The 24,957-nt window shown below is 37.7% G+C and overlaps 5 protein-coding genes and 1 long non-coding RNA gene across 6 annotated transcripts; 3 read left to right on the forward strand and 3 right to left on the reverse strand.

Annotated features, from left to right (window-relative positions):
• Positions 1 to 96: 96 nt before the first annotated feature.
• LOC124457804 lies at positions 97 to 924 on the forward strand. Its single transcript, XR_006952804.1, has 2 exons — positions 97 to 319; positions 733 to 924. It is a non-coding gene; the product is annotated as an uncharacterized LOC124457804 (long non-coding RNA).
• A 4,194-nt stretch (positions 925 to 5,118) lies between these two features.
• On the forward strand, positions 5,119 to 6,467 carry LOC124458391. The gene has a single exon (XM_047008413.1). The coding sequence runs from the start codon at positions 5,179 to 5,181 to the stop codon at positions 6,430 to 6,432; it is 1,254 nt and encodes a 417-aa protein (XP_046864369.1). The 5' UTR covers positions 5,119 to 5,178; the 3' UTR covers positions 6,433 to 6,467.
• A 512-nt stretch (positions 6,468 to 6,979) lies between these two features.
• LOC124456943 (G2/M phase-specific E3 ubiquitin-protein ligase-like) lies at positions 6,980 to 9,010 on the reverse strand. Its single transcript, XM_047007246.1, has 6 exons — positions 8,835 to 9,010; positions 8,604 to 8,720; positions 8,119 to 8,504; positions 7,767 to 7,984; positions 7,445 to 7,642; positions 6,980 to 7,191 (listed from the first exon to the last, which is right to left on the reverse strand). Exons 1-6 carry the CDS (start codon positions 9,008 to 9,010, stop codon positions 6,994 to 6,996), a joined length of 1,293 nt encoding a protein of 430 aa, XP_046863202.1. The 3' UTR covers positions 6,980 to 6,993.
• A 2,930-nt stretch (positions 9,011 to 11,940) lies between these two features.
• Positions 11,941 to 12,880, reverse strand: LOC124457767 (putative nuclease HARBI1). Its single transcript, XM_047007941.1, has one exon. It carries the CDS (start codon positions 12,716 to 12,718, stop codon positions 11,981 to 11,983), a length of 738 nt encoding a protein of 245 aa, XP_046863897.1. The 5' UTR covers positions 12,719 to 12,880; the 3' UTR covers positions 11,941 to 11,980.
• A 751-nt stretch (positions 12,881 to 13,631) lies between these two features.
• On the forward strand, positions 13,632 to 17,945 carry LOC124456944. Its single transcript, XM_047007247.1, has 3 exons — positions 13,632 to 13,994; positions 17,067 to 17,316; positions 17,414 to 17,945. Exons 1-3 carry the CDS (start codon positions 13,632 to 13,634, stop codon positions 17,830 to 17,832), a joined length of 1,032 nt encoding a protein of 343 aa, XP_046863203.1. The 3' UTR covers positions 17,833 to 17,945.
• Positions 17,946 to 18,022: 77 nt separating this feature from the next.
• On the reverse strand, positions 18,023 to 18,819 carry LOC124456945. Its single transcript, XM_047007248.1, has one exon. It carries the CDS (start codon positions 18,692 to 18,694, stop codon positions 18,023 to 18,025), a length of 672 nt encoding a protein of 223 aa, XP_046863204.1. The 5' UTR covers positions 18,695 to 18,819.
• Positions 18,820 to 24,957: the final 6,138 nt, after the last annotated feature.

Here is a 24,957-nt window from a genome sequence, read left to right on the forward strand (position 1 = left end):
GCTACAAAGACTCCCTGAAGCAGTCCCTGAGGGCCTGCAACATCCCTGTCGTTGGTTGGGTAGGACTGGCTGCCAACCATCCTGCCTGCAGGCAGTCTACACTGTACGGGGTCAAGGCCTTCGAGGACCGTCGACTTGAGCAGCTTGATGCCAAACGCCAGGCCAGGAAGGACAGGAGAGCAAACCCTGCTGCTGCCTTAGCCTGCCCGGTGTGTGGAAGAATCTGTGCATCGGACTTCGGGCTACGCTCACATATGAGGCGCCACTGACATCATCCTCGCTTCACGACGGACTTCCATAATAAGTGTTCTTATAGAAGGTAATGGATAATTCAACCGAAGTAATGTGCTGTATCCAATTGCTCCACATGAATATCTTATGTTTATAGCACTTTCAACTGTGATATTTGACCACCAAACTAATAATGAAAAATTAAATGTAAATTTTAAGCTTATATTTAATATATTAGTTTTTTTAGTGTGAAAGTGCAAAATTTCATTAGTATAGTTCATCAATTTAAAAATGGTATTGCTTAACATTTTCCATAACTAGGCTTCTTTGAAAGGTAGGCTATTTGGTCTTTATTAAATAAAGCAGATATGTTGTTCGCTAGGTTGTTATGATTTTCTTTTGCTTTTTTCAGCTCTTTCTTCACTGTCAATAATTTATAATGTACTGAAGATACCAAAACGTTAGAGCACTGACCAGTGTTCACATTTCATTCTCGTTTAGTTGGACGTTTTCTTCGAAGCACAGGCTTTTGATGTGTGAACAGAGTTGGTACTGCATTTGGTCAAAGTTTGCCTGGGAGTTTTGGCTCAAATTGATTCGCTTGGAAGTGAACCTTAAGGAGCCGTACCACAATATCACAACGCACAAATGCAAATTTGTTGTAAATCTTTATTAAAAATTTTAAAATTTATATTGTCATTGTCATGTTAATTATCTAAGGAACACCAAGAGTATAATTCCCTTACAAAGTCTTGCCGACGCCGTGTTAAAGTTCTCTCTTTTTATTGCGCAAAGCCATTTCTTTCATTTTTTGTTGTTTCAAAACCCTGAGGGTATGCAGTACATTTTTTATCCGTCAGATGAATGATTATTGCACCCAATAAAACACCATATTTATCTTAAGAACTGTCAACACTAACAATAATCGCTATGTAAACACTAGTTCAAGTTTCAAAAATAGGAACCAAAATGGTGGGTTTTGATCAGATGACCGAAACTGACAAATCAATGTGTACAAGTAAGGGAACAATAGATGTCGTAACTCTTACGCTATAGAGGGCTCTGATTTACCTTTCCCACCATCTCATTTTCTGATATTTCATCAGTCAAATGCCATTTTGAAATTTTATTTAATAGATAATCATGCAAAATCTGGACAATGTCTGTTTCAGTGTTTCTAGAAACCCAAAGATAAAAGTAGTATTCAGACCTAACAAATGTTTTGTCGTCTTAAAAGTTTTCTCATAAGACCTACTCCTAATGCAACCTAAATTGACAATTTCTTTCCTGGGAAATACAGATTAATAGTGTTTCTTATGCCTTTCTCAAGTCTGTTATTACATATTTATTCAACAGATTTAATTGATAATTGTATCTTAACTAAATTATAAAAACACACTAAGATGTAAACTTTGCTATATTGTCATAACCAACTTTCATCACATGATTTTTGCAATATTTAACTGATATGCAGGGGTGGCTCATGCCTCACGGTTTAACACCAAGGTCCAGTAAGATCTTTCATGAACAAATTGTTTAAGACATATTTAAAATACTTTCAACTCTTTTATTCTGATGAGATGTTCTATATGCATGCAGAACATCTAGTGTTAATACCTATGTCTTATATTTAGGTAATAAAGAAAAAGTGAATAATGCAATCTTGGCAGATTTTAAAATGTTAATTGTTAGTTGTCAATTGAATCAATAAAAATATCGATTTGGTCATCTAAAAAATGAGAGACACACACAAAAAATATTCAATAACAAGTTTAAAAACTTATCTGGGTCTTTAATTGTAATAATGGATAAAGGCATGTAAGAAAACATTACCTAATGTTGATGCTCCTTTGGACGCTGTTGTCCGCCATTTTGAAATAATCAGAAATGCCAGATTCAATGCTAGACTGGGGCGACTTACTAGTTGCTTTTCTTTTACAATTATAGTAAATTGGGGAGCATGTGTACTTAATAATTATTATAAATTGTAGAAAGAGACCATATCGAGTCCATACTGAGTATGGAGAGTTCTAACAACTGAGCATGTGCAGGAAAATTGTCCCTAGTCCTTTTGCAAAATTTAACCGTAGTCATTGTCAGTAGCAGGCTGTCTTAAATTGCCTAGTATCCCAGAGGTGCAAGTTCAAATCTCGTCCAAGTCGCATGTTTTTCATGTGCATGTATAAACCATGTTAGGAATAATATTCAGTATGTTGCGCTTTTATAAAATATAATAATTTTGATGAGATTGATGTCTGGGTAATTAGTATACATGTCAGTTTATATCGGAAGTTGTCAACAAAATGGCGGATTTGTTCCACTAATGCTCAGATTTACTAAAATTGACAAGCAAAGAGTTGAACTGTACTTCCCAGTTTATCATTTCCCTTGTAGAAAGCCGTTATGTTATGTGATTGGACAAAAAAAATCACATGACTAATGTTGCTTTCACTGTGCTGTGGCAAAATGGCGGATTTGCAAGAAATATTAATTGAGCTAGTGAGAGAGAGGCGATGTTTGTGGGACAAGTTTCATCCTGACTATAAAGATACACGCAATATAAAGAAAAATAATTGGAAGGATGCTGCTCGGGAACTGAAAGTTGCGACCAATAGAGCTTCACGAAGCTCTTGCAATAATGTATCATACAAGCCCTTCTCTTCTTGCCTTTTATTTATGGGATGTACCCAGAACCTTCTTTTGTATGTACGTCGTTTTGCAGAAATTAGAAGCAGTAGAATTTTTCTCTTCAATAATAGAAGTTTCTTTTTGCGCTGATAATCGTCCATGCTTGTAGGGAAAATCGTTACAATGTGGCACATATACTCCTCACGTCGGCTCGTTGACGAGCGACTCGTCACGAAATTCGTTGCATTTCGACGATAATGTGGCCCGCGCTGAAGCCATAAAAACAGGATGGTTGAGAGCTTTTTGGGAAAATGTCGTTGTATACTTCGTTGTCAATTGAACCCTTATTTCTCAATTTTCTTAGCAGTCATTGTAATTTAGCTTCTGGGGATAGTGTAGGATCTTCATCAAGCGGTGTGAATTTTGGTGTGTTTATTATTTGAAGACAGGAATTTCGATATGTTTGATGATCTAGGATTACAATGCCATTTCTTTTGTCCCATTTGTTAATGATAATATTGGGATTGTTGTGAATGTTTTTAAGGATACAAGGTTTTCTGAAATCAGCTGGTGTAGGGTTATGACATGATATATATGAGTGAGCAATGTGTGGAAGTTCCGTTTTGAGATGTGTTTAGTCTTCTTGATTACAAATGTTGTGTTTGATAGCTTGGTGGATTCTTTCAAATGTTGTCAGGATATTAGTCGAGCTAAGTCGTAGTGGTTTGATACTGAAGCCTAGGCCAATTTTTAAAAGTTCCAGTTCTTTGTCTTTCCATTGGTGTGATGATAAGTTGGTCACTGTTTAGTTGTGTGTGAATGGTAGAGCTTTGTTCTTTATTAGATGACTAAGTTGCTTTCAGTGTGTGAGCATAGTTTTACATAAGTTTTTCTTTGTGTTCTTTTCACAAGCTTTGTTTAGAATAGTCCAATCAAGAGATGATAGAGTAGTCTTTAAACCTTCTGCCATATTTGTTGATTCATTTTCTAACTTCCGTTTTTCCTGGCTTCATTGTGTGATTGCACTGTGTAATAGATGTTTACCTATCGCAAAGCAATCTATGTTGCTGACATGTGGTAAAGGAAAGCAAAGAAACATTGGGTAAACTCCAAGCGATTTACAATCTTTAAGGAACATCAGATCTAGTTCTGCTTTTCGTTTTTTAATTGTGAATTTTAAAATCACCATCATGCAAAACTAACTATTCACCCTCTTGCTTTAAAATCATCGACACTGCAGATACTACATACGCACTCAAAATCAAAGAAGGACTTCACATTAACCAAAATAACCCTAATCTCAACGTTCAAGTTTTTCATTTTAACACTATATTAAGCCTGTAAATACTTTCATCATTAATTCTAACCACTATTTCATTGTCGCATAATCTAATCATAAATTGTATCGCATTTTAATAAAATTGTATCACAGTATCTTATTACTCCTATGTATTCATCACATACATAATATTCCTTATAATACTGAAGATGGCATCATGAGATAGTGAAACATGTTTATTTTAAAAAACTTGTCGTTTATATTAAATGTGCAATTTCTCTTTTTCCTGACACACTTTCAGAAGATCGCCAGTTGGTATTTTTAAATCAACGTTGCTCTTCCATGCCACAAATAGTTATGGTGCTTTTTCTTTGGATGACGTCAGAGCATTAAGACAATCATCACATTGGATTTTCCTTTTCACCATTTTTGCAACATAGCCAGCGATATACGATATTTCTGCCTCCTTGTACTCTGAAAGCTGAATGTAGTTTGATGTGTTGCAATAATCGTCAGTTTGTTCTGTCCCACGCAGTTCTAGATCGTATCTTTTGCATTATTTACATCGGAAATATCTGCCGATATTAGTTCAATCTCACACCGATCCTCTAGTCTACTTAGACCCCGTCCACACGTATGCGGATTCCTTTGAATCCGTAAAAATTTTTTTCCGGATACAAAAATATCTCCGTCCACACGTTGAGACTTACGGTGGCCCGTATCTGCAATTCACAAATTAATTTGTCAATGCACAAACATTCCCTTAAATTCAAAAACAATATATTTGATACAAAAATAATGTGCTGAATGCAAAATGATTTTGTTTGCGATGCAAAACACGAGCAATGCAAAACAAATTTGATCGCAATGCAAAAACAAATTTGATCGCAATGCAAAAACAAAGTTACCGCAACCCAGAATTTTGCACTGTACTGTGGCCGGCAATATGTTGAATATTTAATAGAGTGGGACAGTGTATATTAGATTTCTTTCGAAAATATCTGCGTTGGTTTGTAATGTTTTGCTGAATTTCACCAGGAATGTATTGTCCATTTTGCGGTCAAAATATTCAGGTCACATTCCAATATTGCCCATTTTGCGGAAATCACTTACAAGGCTTTCGAAACGCGGAGGAACAAATCCCTGGAGGAGACGATACGTGTGACGAACTAATCGCGCATTATTTCAGAGAAGGCTTTGCATACGAGAAGATTATGCAATTCCTTGGCAAGTTTCACGGCATTAACATCTCCTTACGAACACTTAATACCAAGCTAAGATCTCTTGGTCTTCGTCGAAGGAACAAGGAGTATGATTTAAGTCTAATTCGACAACGAATACAGCACGAGCTTGATGGACCAGGTTCTTCAGCTGGTTATCGCTCTGTGTGGCATACTTTGCAACGGGAAGGTTACCAAGTGCCCAGGGAAACGATCAGGGTTTTTGTTAATGAGTTGGATCCTGATGGCGTGAGGGAAAGGCAGGGCAAAACCCTTAGGCGAAGAACTTACCACAACCCAGGTCCCAATTATGCTTGGCATGTTGATGGCTATGACAAACTTAAGCCATATGGCTTCCCAGTGCATGGATGCATAGATGGATATAGCCGAAAAGTTTTATGGCTTAAAGTATGCAAAACAAATAATCCTGCTGTTACAAGTCAACACTTCCTGGATGCTGTTAAGAAGTATGGTGGATGCCCCACATTGTTGAGAACAGACAATGGGACTGAAAATGTCATAATGGCAGCAATGCAAGCTTATTTTAGAACAAGTGGGGATGATGAGATGGCAGGTATCAATGCTCATCGGTATGGTTCCTCTCAGTCAAACCAGCGGATTGAATCTTGGTGGGCATTTCTACAAAAAAATCGCTCGAACTGGTGGATGAATTGTTTTAAAGATATGATTGAGACAGGGCATTTAAATACATCAAGTGATCTAGACAAGGAATGTTTGTGGTATTGCTTTGCCAATTTATTACAAGAAGATCTAACAAGCGTCAAGCGTAATTGGAACTCCCACTACATCCGTAAGTCAAGGTTTGACACAGTTGCTGGAAGACCAGATGAACTTTACTTTCTCCCTGAATGCAATGGTGCACAAAATTATGCAAAGCAAGTGACTGATGCTCAATTTCAAGATATGTCTCAATATTGTCATGAGTACATGGAAGAAAATGTTATTCAAGAATATTATTGCACCATTGGAAATGAACTTGGTATGTCTCAACCAACACATTGGAGAAGAGCATTGGAAATGTACCATATCTTATGTGGAATTGCCCAAAGCTGAATTTAAATTTTTTGAAAAAAAAAAATTTTTGAATTTAAATTTTTTTTTTAATTTTTTTTTTTTTTTGGCACACCATTTGTCTGTAACATAACTCTGCGAAAGTTTAACTAAATCCCCAAAACAAGGGACACATTGTTATTCTTCCTCACAATTTACTAAATATTCCTCCATTCATTAAAGCTGTCAGCAAGCAATGGGCCAGGCTACAATCTAGTGTCTTCTTGTTCACATACAAATGCAATGAGTTGGAACAGGTCTGAGCTGATGGTATCATCTTGCCATCATCATGAACAAATGTGATTGTTGGTTTAGGTACAAAGCCAATAGTAGGTACGTTGCACCAGTTGCAAATAGAAGAATATGCTTAGGAGTTGCTTCAGAAGCAAAGCGCTCCTCTTCTGTCAACTCGATTCCTTCATCATGTAAGTTTCCCAGCAAACTTCCATCTATTAAATAGTAATATGTAATACATATCATATGACACAGAAATATACAGAAAAAGACACTTATTAAATCTGCCATTGCAAAAGCAGATGCTTCGATCTGGGACAGATCACATTGTCACTCACCTTCCGTGGACTTGATGAAGGCGATAAATTTAGCCATTATTATTTCTTGTGGTTCTCTACGATGGTGACCAATTGGAGAAAAATTAGGTTTCATGATTTTTATCAGCTTGCTGCCATCCATCTTTTCCTCTGGATTGTACTGGAATAAATAGTTTGCCATTCCTTTATTAGCACGGACCAGTTGCAAAACCTTTGAATAGGAAAGGCATTTTACTTATAGTATATAGAAATCAATAATTAATACTATTGCAATATTCAGTGCTAATATCTGCTGTGTATATTATTCAATGTATTAACCAATAATACATGACTAGCATTAGTTTCTCTGTTTTGCTTTGTTTTACATAATACCCCAAAGTGCTACTACTATAACACTATTATGGAGGCAGGCAAATAAAATAAAATTAAACTAAACTTTGAATTAAATATACGACACCACATACATCATAATAATTGAGGCCTTCAATGAGCTGATCAAGCATTGGTTTGCATTTTATGATGATGAAGTATTTGGTGACCTCCTCAATGAACATCAGCTTATCTTTAATTAGGAAGGTTTGGGACAATCCATCAATGTCATATCTCCACTCACTCTCAGCCAAAAAAGAATCAACACCCCCTTGATCCTTTGCAGCTTTCAGCTATAGTAATAATGAAAACAATTGTTGCCAAAATTGTTTAAAAAAAAATTAAGTTTCAAAGAATTTAAGTGTCAATAAAAAATGGCAAATTGGTTTCTGCCATGTGATGTCGAACATTTGATACCTTTAAAAGAGAATCTCTAATGTTCTTGTCAGGTAGCTCGTCTATATCTGGTGTACAGCTGCCAAACCCTGCCTCAATATATTGGCAAACAGATTTGCTAAATATTCGTGGCAATTCTCCACCTTGCACAACAAGTGTAGCCAACATGTGTCCATCCAAAAATGTTCCTTGATTCAAGGCTCCAACATTGCAGCGAATTACACAACCTGTTGGCATGCCTACAGGAAATTTATATTTAGCCAATAAAAATAAAGTGGCACACTCTACAACCAGGCTACAGACTGAAATGAAATCAAAACTTGAAATTTAGTACACAACATTTCCAAGTAAAGAACTTTAATTCATAACTTACTACACATTATTCCACTGTCTCGTGCAATAGCTCCAAGAAGTAGATGGAAGAATTCTCTTCTTGGGCCACCTTGATCTACGGCATCTTCCTCCTCTTCAAATGTAGCAAATGATACTTTCAAAATGCCAGCAGAACTAAGGAAGCCTTTCCTTCTAAAATATGGTAGCGCAGTTCGCCATATGCTTAATCGGCCAACAACAATGTTTCGAGGGTCTCCTTGAATTTTGTTTGCTGCATGCTCTTTAACTGCATTCAAGAAACCATCACTTGTGAGAATTTCAGGGTCAGTGATAGCATCACCAACTGCATCTTCCACATCGACATGCATAGACAAGCTATTACGTATGGCCTGTTGCACAGCAGCATTCTCATCAACTCCAACTGGTCTAATAACAAAAGATTTCATAGATTTAATACAACCAACAGTGATTGCTTTATACACAATAAAGTAGTAAAAACTTAGTCATATTACATGTTACACTTACAAAAAGTCCGTCAAAGCATAGGATGTTGCAGCAGCTTCCCCAGACCCATTTCCACTGGATTCTGGAGATACTGCTAAATTTCCATTACAATTTTCTGGCACTTCTTCTTGTAATTCACTATTGAGGTCCAAATCGTCGTTTTCGGTAAGTAGATCAGTGATGAGTACATCATTCGCTCTCACTTTCTATTTTGGTGCTACAGGGCAAAGGTACAAACTTATTCTTGAGTACGCTTTCCCAAGTTCTTCTTTGTACTTGCCCATCACGAATTCTTCGTCCCCACCAGGAATTGTTCGTGCCAATTGACCATCTGGGTAAACAAGTACGTAACCTCTATCAGGGCAAAATGTTCTATCATAGTTAGCCCATTTGGTCAAAGATCTTTTAAGAACTTGATCATACACCATGTCGGTGTCACCTTCACAGGAAATGTTTTACCAAAACCCGTCTTGGCGTATATGAATCATCGTGGTCGTATTCCATTAAACCTACTGTTATAAAAACATCAGTATTTTTCGTGATGTTGCAGAGCGTGACTTTTTCCTCTTGGGCTCAAAATGCGACCGTCGTTCAGTCTCCTTGTTCTTCATGAAAGTAGACAAACTTGTACAAGTTGAAGACGTGTTCGACGAAGTGGGGGAGTTCCCAGTCGAGTGAGTCACACAAGGTGATTTAACAGAGCTGCTTGAAGGCTCAGAGGTCCCATTGGATTTTTCTTTCCGCAATTGGGCAAAAGAAAACGACGTCTCCATTCCATGTCCACAAAAGCAGCAAAACATTACAAACCAACGCAGATATTTTCGAAAGAAATCTAATATACACTGTCCCACTCTATTAAATATTCGACATATTGCCGCCCACAGTACAGTGCAAAATTCTGGGTTGCGGTAACTTTGTTTTTGCATTGCAATCAAATTTGTTTTTGCATTGCGATCAAATTTGTTTTGCATTGTGATCAAATTTGTTTTGCATTGTTCGTGTTTTGCATCGCAAACAAAATCATTTTGCATTCAGCACATTATTTTTGTATCAAATATATTGTTTTTGAATTTAAGGGAATGTTTGTGCATTGACAAATTAATTTGTGAATTGCAGATACGGGCCACCGTAGAGACTACATAGTGTTCGTATTGATTTTGCCCGTCCACACGTATTCGGATTCATTCCGGAAATCTTGCAATATTTGTTACTGAGCATGCGCTACGCCTGTTTGCGCTCGCGGGAATTCCAGCTTTCTCTTATTATTCTCGATTTGAAACTGTTGAAACATGTCATATTCGGGTAGAAAAGCCATAAAAAACAAGGGCAGCAAATCTGAATCATTTATATGGAGCAACGATGAAGTCGAGTTGTTATTGAAGGTGACAATTGAATACAAAGCCGCAAAATCCATGGAGAACACTGACTGGGAGTCTTGCCAGAGTAAATATGGCGATATTCTAGATCGCTTTGTAAAACAATATCCAACCCCAGAAAATGCTGCCGCAATCCAGAAAGATTTCCCGCATACTGAGGAACAGATTCAGGGAATTCTCACTTCAAAACTTAAAATGATTCGCAAGAAATACCGACAGGCTGTGGACTCTGCCCGAAAGAGTGGGCATGGCCGTGTAGTGTTATTGTATTTTGAACTGTGTGAGGATATATGGGGTGGATCTCCTGCAACGAATAAGATTACAGAAGGAATTGAGACCACTGAAATCGTAGAGTTGAACGATGAAGACAACCTCGAATCGACGAATGACAGCATTGGCAGTTCTACAGACAGCCCATATGCAGAGCATGAGAGTGATGGTAATCCAAAGACGCCAGTGGAAAACGTCTTAACACCAAGCATTGCAAAGCCCAAGACAATCAAGGAAAGAAGAGAGCTGCTTGATTCCAAGTTACGAGGTTACAAAGGAGAAAAACTAAAAAGGAAGCTTCCTGTAGACTCACAGCTCTTAACCATATCATAAGAAGAACTTGAAATAAAAAAAAAACTTTTTGATAGAATGGAATCTATGGATGCAACCTACTCTAGTCACATGGAAAAACTCTCATCAAACATGGAAAAGCTTACATCATCTATATCAGATGGATTTGCTATGCTACGAAATATTATGGGTCTACCATCAGTTGCCATTGAACCTCAGTACATGCCGCCACCTCCTCCCCAAGCGAACTACATCTTCCACAACACTTCACAGTTTAGGACCCCAGCTAGTACATCAAATGCTGGACAACTTTCATACCCCCAAACAATGTACCCCCCTGAAAAAAACATGTTTTAGTTAATTGTAATACTGACATTTAATTTCCCTCTTTTTTAAAGCATTTATAGTTATTTAAGTTATTTACATGAAGGTTGAAAAGTATTAAATTTGCATGCACAAAGGATTTTCATCATCATTTGGAAGAATTTGTTGCTCTTTCTATAGTATTTCCAAAGATTATAACTTACATGAGAGTACTTAGTTTTGGTCACTGTAAAGCATTAAAAATCTAATAAATATTAAAAATTGACATTGCTTTTTATTAGATTTCTTTTGAAAAATCTCAACTCTTTTAGACTTACACTTCATCAATATAAAGGAAAAAGACTTAGTTAAGTTTTAGTAAAAGATTTAAAAGGGTCAGCAGGATGCTTATGAATATTTAGGATTGATAAACATTCAGTATTCATTAATATTTTCTTCGTTTCAGCCATGCTCATAGAGAAGCCATTTTTATGTTGATTAAATGGATGCAGAAAAAAGCAAGGAAAACATTAATTAGAAAGTGTCATTTACCATCATTTTCTTAGTTAAAGTCCATGGTATGTAATCATTTCAGGGATATTTCATGGATCAAAAAAGTTGGTGAGTATTCTCCTTACTTTTTTCCCTTCAGCTTCATTGCAGTCGGTTCTGTAACTATTAGTTGCTGCTTCCGGCTGGAAGTGTTTATCATAATCTATGGCTGATGAAACTTTGTCCTCTCCAATTGTCTCATTGTGCAGCTCACAGAAATTATTCAAGACAAAGCAGGCATAAATAACACAAGCAACATCATTAATATTTATGTCCATAGCCCTTCTTAAAGCCCCAAACCTTGCTTTCAAGCGCCCAAAGGAACATTCAATGACCATTCTAGATTGACAAAGAGTCAATCCAAAATATTGCTCTTGCACTGTAGCACCTCCATTGGAGTATTCCTTCATAAGATAGGGCATGAGAGGATATGCTGGGTCTCCGAGTAAGAACACTCCAACAGCATCAATGGTGTCTGGCATTATATGAGCCTTGCAATATGGTATTTTCCCACTCTTTAAGAAATCATTTAACTTTGAGTTGGAAAATACTCTTGCATCGTGTATACTCCCTGGCCATTTTACAACTACATCCAAAAAACAGTATTTAGTCACAAACTGCTTGCACATTCAAGGTATGTCGCCCTTTCCTATTGACATAATCAGTGGAATTGACATTTGGCTGTTTGATTTTGATATGAGTTCCATCAATAGCTCCAATGCATTGAGGGAAACCATGTGCTCGGTTAAAGTTTTTCACGAGACATTTTACTTCGGATTCTGTAAAAGGAAGCTTGATATACCGAGGACCAAGGTGAAAAGTAATGGCTTTCCATACTTTACGGATGATGTTAGACACAACTTGACATGACAACCCAAAAGCATTTGCCGTTTTTCGAATTCGACCTTCGTCGCTCAAGTAGTAAAGTGTTACTGCTACTTGTTTTACTACATCTACTGGAGCACGCATGACTGTTGTCTTGCCTTCGATATAAGGTCGTAGCTCATTAGCTAATTCATATAGGGAGCCTCTGCTCATACGGAAATTTTCTCGCCATTCCTCTGCAATCACGATCTGATTGACAAAATTATCCCACCAGGCACTGGTTCGTCCAGGTCTAACCCAAAATCGTCGAGGACGGTGTTGTCTTCCTGCTCGTTTAAGTTGTTTCTGCCGGACGTTTTGCCCAGTAGATAACGAACAAAATAGCTTGAAAATATCAAGCCGCCTTCTGGCATAACTTATTTTAGCATTTAGTAAAGCGACATTCAGCTCCATACATGCCAAAATAGAGGAAATAAGCCAAATGATCACAGAAGTTATTTGCCTTCGATCGTCCGTCATGTTTAAATTTTTGCGGTGAACACTGGCGCCAATTTTTTGACGTCATCGTATTAGAAAATATCCGGATTCGACCGTCCACACGTATCTGAAATGTTATCGGATTCAAAAATTTCCACTCTGGAGAGCGGATTCAAAAATATCCGGATTTGCATGCAAATTCGACGTGTGCGTGTGGACGATAGCTGTATCCGAAAAGAAAAATTTTCGGATTCAAATATATCCGCATACGTGTGGACGGGGCCTTAAATTTCGGTGCCACCCTGAACAACACAATTTCCACGACCTCCTTTAATGTTATGTCGCATCAACAGCTGCTTTTAGATTGCTTCGAAGGGTCGAGATGTCCGTTGTTATTCCAACGCTCGTACAGCTGAAAAAAACAATTCTAAATGATCTTGATATGTTTTATAAGTAAGCAAGTATTTAAGAGGAGGATTTTAATTTAGAACAAGATCCTCAGCAAGCCCCTGAACTGCTTCAATGCACAACAAAAACCCCCAGGAATGCTGTTTACCTCTTGTGGGAAAAGATCGATTTTTCATCAGCACCCTTGAAATTAAAGATTTACTTATTTGCTTCATCCAAGAAGGTTTATCAATTTATAATTCGACTTCCTTATTGGTGCTTTGTAATTTTTAGTAATTGGCTTTCTGGAATTCAAAATGTCAAACAAGCAATCAAATACTTGAATGAACTTGACAGTTTGTTCATACCCTTGACAGTTTGTTCACACCCTTGACAGTTTGCTCACACCCTTGACAGTTTTTTCACACCCTTGACAGTTTGTTGATACCCTTGACAGTTTGTTCACACCCTTGACAGTTTGTTCACACCCTTCTGATACTAGGATTAGATATCAGCAACTTATGAGGTCAAACTTATGATGGAGTGGCAACTATGTCCAGTGTATACAATGGCAGCCAAGCAAAAATTGCTGAACTTCAGCCTTTCGCTATCTATATCCATTGTGGTTTGTGGTGCACATTGTGGTAATTTAGCAGCTCAAGCAGCCTTGGGCACTGACTCAACTAGGGATCTTTGCACAGCAATGGACACTCTTCAAGAATTGAGCAATTTTTTCAATCAATCTGGCAAGCTCAAGTCCAAGATATTAGACTTGCATCTGGAACATCCAGAATATACTGCATCTCCACTCTCACTTGGTAAACACTGTGCAACAAGATGGTTAACTCGAGTTGCAGCCGTCTTTGCACTTAAAGAGCAGTACCAAACCACTTTGCATGCCTTAGAAGACCTTGCCGAATCAGATGCAAAGGTAAACACACAAGCAACTGGCTTGTTACAACTAAGTAGAAGCAATACATATAATAGCTTGCACCTTTGCCAGCTTATATTTCAAAAAGTGGAAAGATTGACAAGTCTTTACAAACAAAAAGCTATACTGTAAATGACATGATGAACTTAGTCCGACACATTTTACAGCTTCAAGATTTGCGAAATGATGCATTTTTTCACCAAGAGTTTGACAAATGCATTGCAGTTATTTAGTTTCTTGAGCTAGAAAATGCGGTTATTCCACGCCAAGGAAAACCTCCTAAATGGTAAACTGGGAGAGGAGAATCACATGCTGCGAGTGTGCCAAAGATGTACTACAATTTGTACTGGATGTTGTATTGGACCCACGTACCTTGTTGCTATCATGTACACACAAGACAAACTCTCCTCTAATTTGTTTAATCGGCTTCCATTCAAAAAGGTCTGAAGAAGATAGTATTTACCTGGATGGGAAATCCTCATACAATTTACTATAGACATGCAGATATCCTTGAGTTCCATAATAACTGGAGCGGTTTTCAGTTATCAGCGCTAATAAGCTATTTGTCAGCTAAATTTCGATGCAGATGTGCGTTGTATTTTTACCAGCATCAAACTTGTTGCCTCAATTTAACTCTCTAGTCTATACAAAAAAAGTATAGCCATAGCTTTATTCAAAATTGTTGCCAGAGATTTGCCTGGCGGAAAGCAATAACTTATCCCTGCGGTTCATGAAAGAAAAGTTAGCTTATTCGATATCATTACTTTTTTGCTTCTTTTCATGCAATGGGCAATGGTATCATTACTTCTTTCGCCACAATTGTAGCATTTGTTCTTGTTACTTTATAAAAATAATAAATCTTTGGATATTTACAGCTTGACTAAATGTGCATGATTTTTTGTAATTGAATTTCATATTAAATTTCAAAGACTCAAGTTTGCATAATTTTAATAAATGAAAACAATTGATATTGTATACAAACCTATAGGTACGGTGGCCCACAAGTATCACGGCAAATTAAAAACTCGCGGCAAATTAAAAACTCACGGCAAATTAAAAACTCGCGGCAAATTGAAAACTCACGGCAAATTAAAAACTCACGGCAAATTAAAAACTCACGGCAAATTAAAACTCACGGCAAATTAAAACTCTGCAAATTGAAAACTCGGCAAATTAAAACTCGCAAATTTTTGACAATGTGGTGAACCGGCAAATGCAAAATTGTTATATGTTTCCACCGAGGAGGGTAACTTTCTAGTTGAAACTTAGAGTTGTCGTTATTTCCATGTGGATTCGTGTGGGATTTCTTCTTAAACGATATTTGTTGTATCTATTTTAATGTTATATGCAATGATTATTATTTCGTGAAGTTGTGTACTGCAGCTGTTTACTGGTGGTGGCTATTAAATACTTTATAAAGTAAATGAGTAAGCCCAGACAGCCAAAAATTGGCCTGAATTTAAACTATTAGAGAAATTGAGGTACAGTATTGTAATATGAAATTTGAACAACGTCGATGAAATATGAATTGTCAAAGTGGAAAGCCACGCGCTCAAAACAGTTTCAGTATTCCGTTTTTCTTGTACATGACGTTCAAACAAAAAGGATGGAAGATAGTGAGACAACGTAAGTAGAAAAGCTTTAATATTATTGTATTTATCATAAATATGGCATAGTTCATTTCCTGTTTACGCAGGATGTTATAGTTTTTTTTAAAGCCCTTAAAATTTGCTAGTTTCACCATGGAATTTCACTAATAGTTTGTGGAGAAATGGACGACAGAGAATATGTATGTTTAAATATAATTGAGGCTGGATGAGCATGAAAAAGGTTGGGTGAAATTACTCCATAACCACTGACTTCAGGAACAATTGGGTCCAGCTGAACAGCTAAAGAATGCCCAGGAATTCCCGGGAGTTGGAAAAGAATGCCTGGCATAATGCACCTATCATTGTTAACCAGGGAGGGGGGGCAGGCAATGATAGGGGATTTGAATTTTGAGCAAAAATTTTTGTCAAATGCCCCACACTTGGCATGCTGTAAATGTTCAAATTGCATCTAAATGCCCCTACAAGGGGCATTGTCTGGGGTGAAAGACCTCACCCTCAGGCACATAAAAAACAATTGGTGGCACAGCTTGTACTGCTAAATGGTCAAAATTATTCAAACTTAATAATAAAAGAGGAAAACTAATATGAGCAAACAAAAATGAGTAATTCATAAATGGTAACAACGATAGAACTCAATAAAGGTGATGAATTTGGAATAAATACTGATTACATACCTCGATTGCTATAGCCGTATTGAAACACATGGACACTCAATTCACTCAGAGCATTATGGTAACCAGCCCGCTAAGAAATTGCTGATCAATGAAAATAATCAAATGTCAAATGCCCCACTTTGTCCGACCCTAGATACGAAAATTCTTGTCAAAACCCCTATGATCACCTGCCCTCCCCCCCTCCCACTTAACATTGATAGGTGCATAACATTCACAACTCTAATAATTGAGAGCTTAAGCAACAACGTTTTATCCGACAACGAAGTCGTGAGAGATCGCGGAAGACTGGGACGAGCATGACGTTCCCGCGTATATTTAAAACAGTTTAGCAAAGTTCGTAATAGAAAGCGGCGGTAGAAAGTGAACTCTTTTTCATGTCTTCGTTTAAAACAACACGAAACTTTTGTCTTGTGCTTTTTGAAAAAGGTTACATTACAGAATATGAATTGATCATATTGTACAAGGCATATAAATCAAGGAACCCAGAGCTTCCATTCAAAAATTATGAGCCATTTTGTTTAGATAATCTAAGTGAGGATGAATGTAAAGTAGAATTCCGAGCCAACAAACACGATTTGATTTTCCTCCAACAAAATCTTAGAATCCCTGAAATAGTCAAGTGTCCACAAAGGACAACATGTTCAGGACTGGAGGGGCTATGCATTCTTTTAAATCGCCTTGCTTACCCTTGTCGATTTTCAGACATGATTGGCAGATTTGGGCGACCAGTTCCTGAGTTGTGTATGATTGCAAATACCATCATTGACTTTATTTATAATTATCATAAGCAAAAAATTACAGAATGGAACCATGATCTTTTAAGCCCAGAAAATCTACAGGTTTATGCCAATGCCATCCATGAAAAAGGAGCACCTTACAAAAATTGCTTTGGCTTTATTGATGGAACGGTCAGACCAATTTCACGGCCAACAAAACATCAGCGAATTGTTTACAATGGCCATAAAAGAGTTCACTCTTTGAAGTTCCAGGGTGTGGCATTGCCAAATGGTTTGATTGCACATATTTTTGGTCCAGTTGGTATGCTTATATTATTTAAATGAAAATATTATTGTACACACTATATTGTACAAGCAAAAATAGTCTATAACTCAGGCAAGTACTTTCTATATTAAAGAAGGAAAAAAACATGATGCTGGTATGCTGGCTGACTCAAACTTCCTTCAAGACCTGGAACAAAATGCTTTTTCTGTGGATGGGAGACCATTATGCATATATGGGGATCCAGCTTATCCACAGAGGATTCATCTACAAGCTCCTTTTCAGCATGGGGTAATCACAGACAGAATGAAAGAATTCAACAAGCAAATGAGTTCAGTTAGAGTGTCTGTGGAATGGTTATTTGGAGATGTGATCAACTCATTCCGGTTCATGGACTTCAAAAAAACCCTCAAAATAGGTCTAAGTAGTGTTGGGAAAGCATATATTGTCTGTGCATTGTTAAGAAATTCACTGACTTGCATGTATGGAAATATAACATCCAAGTTTTTTCAGTTAGATCCTCCAACCTTGGAGAATTACTTTATAACTAATTAATGAATGCCAAAATGACTCATTATTAAACACACAAACAATTAGCAAGTATGTAACTTGTTATGTAAATACTGACAAGTGTAAGTGAGAAAGTTATTATAATTCAAATAACAAAACATTAAAAGTTCATAGTTACACAGATTGCTAAAACACAACAGTTAAGAATTCTTTCCTTGTAAGTGACAACACGATCTTACTTGGTTGTGAACCTCTGAATAATGTCAAGAAATGCTGTTGACAATTGCTGTTGTTGCTGAGAAGTAAAGCTTGGCTCTCCATCATTTTTAGATTTTGTTGTTGCATCATTTTTAAGACTTCTGTTTGTTGTGTAGCTGCTTGGGTTTCTCAATTGATTTTGTATTTCTTGCTCATTTTGCTTTACTTCTAATTCTGCACGATGGATTTCAATTTCCTTGCTTGATCTCTCTCTCAAATATTCGACTAACTCACAACTTCCGCGGCATACTTTCTTAAGCTTAACATCTGAGTTTTGCCCATCAGATTTTCTCTTGCTTGTTTCGCCCATTCGTTCCAAGGCTGTCATCCTTATATCAATAGCATTTGCATTTTCCTTTTGCTTTTGAACTGATGCTACCTCAAGGAAGCTGTCCTCTTTTTGGCACAACTCTTCAATCAAACTTTCTTTCTCCGACAGTTTGTCGACATCAATGCCACTTGCCCTTTCTTCTTCGCGCATCTTCTGCTTGAACTTAGCTTTTAAAAGACTCCACCGGTCTCGAACACTTCTCTTGTCTTTTAAAGTAAAGACAGGCGTTTCTGTTTTATTTAAGTTTTCGACAATAGAATCCCATACTAATCCCCGATTGGGGCTTCCCTTTTTGTATTGAAACAGATCACTAACCATCACAACTTAAATTTTGTCACTCACCCTGAAAAATCTGTGTTAATACCAACACAAAAAATTGTATTTCTTGGTTTTATTCTATATTCAATAACTATGACTGTTTCTTTGACACCAGAAAAAGCAAAGAAGGTAAAATTGGCTGTTACCCACCTACACTCTTGTAGGATACCTCAAATAAGAGAGGTTGCCCAGGTTATTGGGTTTATTATCTCTACATTTGCAGGGGCAATGTATGGGCCCTTATATTTTTGGATTACAGAGGGTGAGAAAGCGGAAGCCCTAAAACAATGTAAGGGAAATTATGATACTCACATGCAGTTATCCTCTAGCGCAAAAAAGGAGCTGGAATGGTGGATAAACAATGTAGAAAGATCAAACAATCTGATCTCTAGACCAGAGCCGCATGTAACTATGTCCACAGATGCATCTAAAGTGGGCTGGGAGTGTGCTATAAATAACATTAAAACTGGAGGGCTCTGGACTCAGGAAGAGAGTCAATCTCATATTAATTATTTAGAAAAGCTGGCAGTGTATTTTGGTCTCAAGTCACAACAAAAATCTATTACGAAAATGCATGTAAAAGTACTAGTTGATAACACTACGGTTCAAAATACCCTAAACAAAATGGAAACAAGTCACTCTCCATTATTGAACAGTCTTATCAAAACTATATGGGACTGGTGCATTGTTAATGAGGTTTGGATCACAGTTGCCCGTATTCCTGGCAAGGAGAATGTCGATGCAGACAGGGAATCTCGGAAGGCCAGGCGCACCACTGAGTGGTGCCTGAATAAACACATATTTCATAGGGCTTGTACGAAACTAAATGTAAAGCCAAACATTGACCTTTTTGCCTCCAGAATTAATTGCCAATTAAAGCAATACATTTCATATACCCCAGACCCGGAAGCAATTGCATTCAATGCTTTCCATCATTCATGGCTGGGTTATCAATTTTACGCTTTTCCACCTTTTTGTTTGATTAGTCAGGTGCTACAAAAGATTCAAAAAGAGAAGTCGGAGGGACTGCTTATTATACCAAAGTGGCCAACCCAATCCTGGTGGCCAGTAGCAATGAGAATGCTGATGCAGTCACCAGTCTTGCTACCACAAACACCATCAACACTAATTCTTCCCAGCAACCCATTGGAGAAACATCCTCTTCACGAGAAATTAGTGCTAGTAGTGTGTCACTTATCAGGAAACAGTTCAAAGACCGAGGACTTTTGACAACAGCTGTGGAAGTCCTGGAATCAGCATGGAGAGCAGGCACACAAAAGCAATATGAAGGGCATTTGGAAAGATGGAGACAATATTGTTATCAACGGCATATCAATCCCTTTTCTCCCACTGTAGAAGAAGGGATAAACTTCTTGCGGAGTTGTTCAAAAAAGGGCTTGGGTACAGTGCACTAAATACTGCAAGGAGTGCGCTATCATCGATAGTAAGTTTATCAGATAGTACTAGTTTTGGAACACACCCACTGGTTTGCAGATTCCTTAAAGGAGTCTTCGAAAATCGTCCAGCCTTACCAAGGTACACCAGAATCTGGGATGTACAAATAGTGCTAGAATACTTAAAAACCATGCAGCCAAATGAAACTTTGACACTGAAAAAGCTAACAATTAAACTGACCATGATGTTAGCCCTTATCTCTGCTCAAAGGTGCCAAACCCTTAAAGCCTTATCACTGGACAATATATCTCGGGAGGATGATAAGAATGTATTCACCTTCGACCAATTGTTAAAAACATCTCGGCCTGGGAAACACCTAAAGCCTTTCATAGTTAAGAAATATGACCCAGATGCAACACTTTGTCCGTTCAAACTCCTTACTGAGTACATTGAAAGAACAAAAACTATTAGAAGTAATTCCAAACAGTTGTTAATTTGTTTCCAAAAACCCTTTAATGTAGCAAGCACGGACACTATCTCGAGATGGCTTAAAACAATCTTAAAGCTGGCCGGAATAAATGATTTTCCTGGCTACAGCACAAGAGCAGCATCCTCGTCAGCTGCAAACAAAGCATCCAATTGAAGCAATTATGGAAGCAGCTGGGTGGTCTAATGCTTCAACATTTCAAAAATATTATAATAAGCCATTAAAAACAAAAGCCGACTTCGGTTGTTCATTATTAAATGCTTCCAATGACTAAGCACGAATTTTTTAATAGTGAGAAGTATAGTTATATGTGTTGTTGAAAAAATTGTCAATACATTTGGGATTATGTTAAAGCTTGTGATCACAACACTTTGAATATCTCACATGACTCCTTAGTGACGTAGTCCAATGACGAAATAGAATTTAAAAATTAAACGAGACTTACCTGTAAGTTGAAGTTTGATTGTAATTCTATGAGTTATTGGACTAAGGAGTCACCCCCCCATTATATTGGAGGGATGTTTAGTGTAAAAAATCATATTGCACCCGCCCTAAATGGTGAATGCTGTTGAAATCACTCGCAGCGTTGAAAACTGATTCCTCGATCTGCGTGCGCGTATCTCACATGACTCCTTAGTTTCCTTGTCCAATAACTCATAGAATTACAATCAAACTTCAACTTACAGGCAAGTCTCGTTTAATTTTTAAATTTGCCGTGAGTTTTTAATTTGCTGCGAGTTTTCAATTTGCCGCGAGTTTTTAATTTGCCGTGAGTTTTTAATTTGCCGTGAGTTTTTAATTTGCCGCGAGTTTTTAATTTGCCGTGAGTTTTAATTTGCCGTGAGTTTTAATTTGCCGCGAGTTTTCAATTTGCCGCGAGTTTTTAATTTGCTTGCCGTGAGTTTTTAATTTGCCGTGATACTTGTGGGCCACCGTATATAGGTAACCTGTTTATGGTGTTCTGAAGTGGAAGTGCCTCAAATACTTGTAAAGTTGTAGCACAAGTTGGGCGCCCGCCATTGTGAATTAAAACTACTCGTCATTACCACGTGTTTCAACCCACTTTGCCGCGAGTTTTTAATTTGCCGTGAGTTTTTAATTTGCCGCGAGTTTTTAATTTGCCGTGAGTTTTCAATTTGCCGCGAGTTTTTAATTTGCCGTGAGTTTTTAATTTGCCGTGAGTTTTTAATTTGCCGTGATACTTGTGGGCCACCGTATATAGGTAACCTGTTTGTGGTGTTCTGAAGTGGAAGTGCCTCAAATACTTGTAAAGTTATTATAGCACATTTTGATTTCGTTGTATTGATATACGAATTGGGCAAAATGCAAATAATTATCAAAACACTTCTGCCAGCAATTGTGTTTTTAATACTTCTACCCATCTTTTTCTCTTTGTTTTGTCTTTCCTATATTTGCAATGTAAGTGTACAATTTGAATGATTAATACAGTTTTTACTTCAATGGTGAATTTCATAAGCAGTTGCTACTGGACTTTGTTCTATGTGTATCCTCATCTGGTGTTGTGTTCATACAAGAATGATGAAGTGCATGAAGACATGTTATAGCTAGGCAATAAAATGAAATGAATGAAACACTTTTTGTGTGCTTTTATGCTAGAAATTTAAATGTTTTTTGGAAGCTATAAAGTCTTTAAATTATACACACCATCTCAGGAAAAGAAATAAGAAGCAAAAAATTGAAGTAAAACTTTTCTTAAAAAAAAGCAGCAAATAATGCAAATGACAAATGTCCATTTGGTACTGTGTTATGTGTAATAGTTTTTAATGCTAGATTTTTGAGTTCAATTATACATCGGTTTCTTCGTATATATCGTGCGCGTGCTATATATCTCTACCTAGAATTCATCTCTCACAAGGTCACGTGGAGTGACATTGACATGCAGCATCTTCCATTTTATCAATAACATAACGTAGTTATAATATGTGTGCTATAGTGCTGTTTTCAAGCAAGGTCTGTTTACTTTCGCGACATATTGTAGTCTTCGTATCGTGATGGAGTACGTAGGGGTCGCCCGTATCGGGATGTTTGATGAGGTGCTGATGACTTGTCACGATTAGGTTTTGACAGCGTTTGCAGGTCATCATAGTTGGTCTTGACTTTGAATGGTTCTTTTGTTGGTAGGAGGTGACGCCTGTTCCTACGGACCATGTGCCCCTTTTCATTCATGACGAGGTATGCTCTAGGTTCCTTACACTTCTTGACTACTTGTCCGGTTTGTGCCCAGCTGTTGTCTTTGTTAGTTCGAATTCAGACAGTGCTGCCCGGCTCAATATTTGATAGGTCTTGGCCATGATAATCATACGCTGCCTTGACGTAAGAGTTGGAGGGAAAGACATTGATTGTTTGACCTTTTGCTCCGCAGCTCACAGGAACCCACGCAAGGGTTGTGCGTGGGTTCCTGTGATACATTTTGTAGGTGGGGGGACTGCCATCATTTGCAGGTGTTGTATTCAATATTAGTAGTGAGAGAAATGGATCATTCTTAGCTTCCTGGGCTTTCTTCATTGTTTGCCTGACTGTTTGGATAGATCGTTCAACGAGACCATTTGATTGAAGTGAGGACTTGAGTTGTCATGTCAAAAGTCCCATTCTCGAGCAAATTGTTTAAAGGATGAGGCACTGTATTGAGGGGCATTATTGCTGACAACAATTTGGTATTCCATGTAGACTGAAGATCTTTTTTATGGCTCATACAACTGAAGGAGAATCCACTGGCCTTGGTATGTGAGCTACCTCGATAAATTTTGAGTGATAATCAGTAACTATGACATAGTGTCGGTTGTAGAGTGTAAAAAGATCTGTACCAACTTTTACCCAAGGTTGGTCTGGGACTTGATGTGGGATCATTGTCTCCCTTTGATGTCGATTACGATGATTGATGCATGTGGCACATTGAGATACGAGGACAGCTAACTCATGGTTCATCCTTTGCCAATACACGACATGACGGGCCCGGTTTTTGCATTTTTCGATTCCTTGATGCCCTTGATCTCTCGGATTTCACGACGCATCGAGGTAGGTATAATTTGCTGTCATTTTAGAAGGAGGTCGTTGTTGTTCACGATTTCATGACGTTGGTTATAGAATGGTTTTGTTAATTTCGTCTTTGGATGGCCAACCATTGATTGTGTCCTGCTTTAAGATCTGTAGATCTGGATCGATCCGCGTTTCACGTTGCAACTATGAAAGTCTTGATTCGATAATTGGAAGTGTATTGATGACCGAGTGGACGTGATGAGCCATTTTCTTTGGATGGATCTCTGGTTTACTGTTGAGAGATGCTCGACTGAGCTCAACAGCAACTTTCATGGTTTTACCAGGTGCATATTCAAAAGTGAAGTCGTATTTTTGCAAGCGAAGAAAAAATTATTGTATTCATGGGGGACATTGCACAATGCTTTTGGAGAAACCTGCTTTTAATGGTTGGTGATCATTTTGAACAACAAATGCACGACCATAAAAGTATTTGTGGAATCTTTCACATCCAAAAATGACGGACAGGGTTTCGTGCTCTATTTATGCATAATTTTGTTTAGACTTATCTAATGCTATTGAGGCAAATGCAACAGGATGCCAGGTGCTGTTTATACACTGCTCTAGCATTGCACCTAGACCAACTGAACTGGAGTCTGTTCGCATGCGAATTGGGAGGTTTGGGTCATAAAATTGCAGAACCGGTACAGAAGATATGTGGCGCTTGAGTTTCTCAAAGGAGTCAAGTTGAGGCTTTTGCATGACGAATTCGGTATCATTCTTTAAGAGGGCTCTGAGTGGTGCTGTTTCGTCTGACAAGTTTGGAATAAATTTTCCCAGATAGTTCACCATGCTCATAAATCGCTGGAGCTCAACTTTTGCAGTTGGAATCGGCATTCGAGAGATTGCCTCAACTTTTTTGGGGTCCGGCTTCACTCCATCTGCTGACATGACATGACCAAGAAATGTTAATTCAGTTGCACCAAAGATGCATTTCGACTGGTTCAATTTCAGTCCACTTTCTTTGATCTTAGGATTAATATATTAAGTATATACTCTGATGATGGCTTTGGAATAAAGTCGAAACACGGTGCCATCCAGTAAACTGCTATAGTGGCGAGAATCTCTCGTCCATACGCAGTTTAAAAGAGATTTGACTCGACTCCAATCCCTGTGGGCTTGGTAGCTCAACAGGTAGAGCGGCGGACTAGTATCCCGAAGGTGCGAGTTCAAATCTCGTCCAAGTCACATGTTTTTCATGTGCATGTAAAAACCGTGTTAGGATTAATATATTAAGTATATATTCTTTGATCTGAGCAAGGACTTTCTGTAAGCGCTGATCATGGATTTCTTTAGTTTCCCCCAAACAATTATATAATCCTGAGAG

The sequence above is a fragment of the Xenia sp. Carnegie-2017 genome, unplaced genomic scaffold (genome assembly GCF_021976095.1).
Source record: "Xenia sp. Carnegie-2017 unplaced genomic scaffold, XeniaSp_v1 HiC_scaffold_6, whole genome shotgun sequence".
Taxonomy (NCBI): domain Eukaryota; kingdom Metazoa; phylum Cnidaria; class Anthozoa; order Malacalcyonacea; family Xeniidae; genus Xenia; species Xenia sp. Carnegie-2017.

Coding starts and splice junctions, on each gene's coding strand:
- LOC124456945 (XM_047007248.1), bottom strand. CDS start 18,694: ATGGTTAGTGATCTGTTTCAATACAAAAAGGGAAGCCCCAATCGGGGA.
- LOC124456944 (XM_047007247.1), top strand. CDS start 13,632: ATGGCAGCCAAGCAAAAATTGCTGAACTTCAGCCTTTCGCTATCTATA. Junction 13,995..17,066: donor TTGCCGAATCAGATGCAAAG/GTAAACACACAA, acceptor AATTATCATAAG/CAAAAAATTACAGAATGGAA. Junction 17,317..17,413: donor ACATATTTTTGGTCCAGTTG/GTATGCTTATAT, acceptor TCTATATTAAAG/AAGGAAAAAAACATGATGCT.
- LOC124458391 (XM_047008413.1), top strand. CDS start 5,179: ATGTATTGTCCATTTTGCGGTCAAAATATTCAGGTCACATTCCAATAT.
- LOC124456943 (XM_047007246.1), bottom strand. CDS start 9,010: ATGGTGTATGATCAAGTTCTTAAAAGATCTTTGACCAAATGGGCTAAC. Junction 8,505..8,603: donor TATGCTTTGACGGACTTTTT/GTAAGTGTAACA, acceptor TTTTGTTATTAG/ACCAGTTGGAGTTGATGAGA. Junction 7,643..7,766: donor TTAGAGATTCTCTTTTAAAG/GTATCAAATGTT, acceptor TTATTACTATAG/CTGAAAGCTGCAAAGGATCA.
- LOC124457767 (XM_047007941.1), bottom strand. CDS start 12,718: ATGACGGACGATCGAAGGCAAATAACTTCTGTGATCATTTGGCTTATT.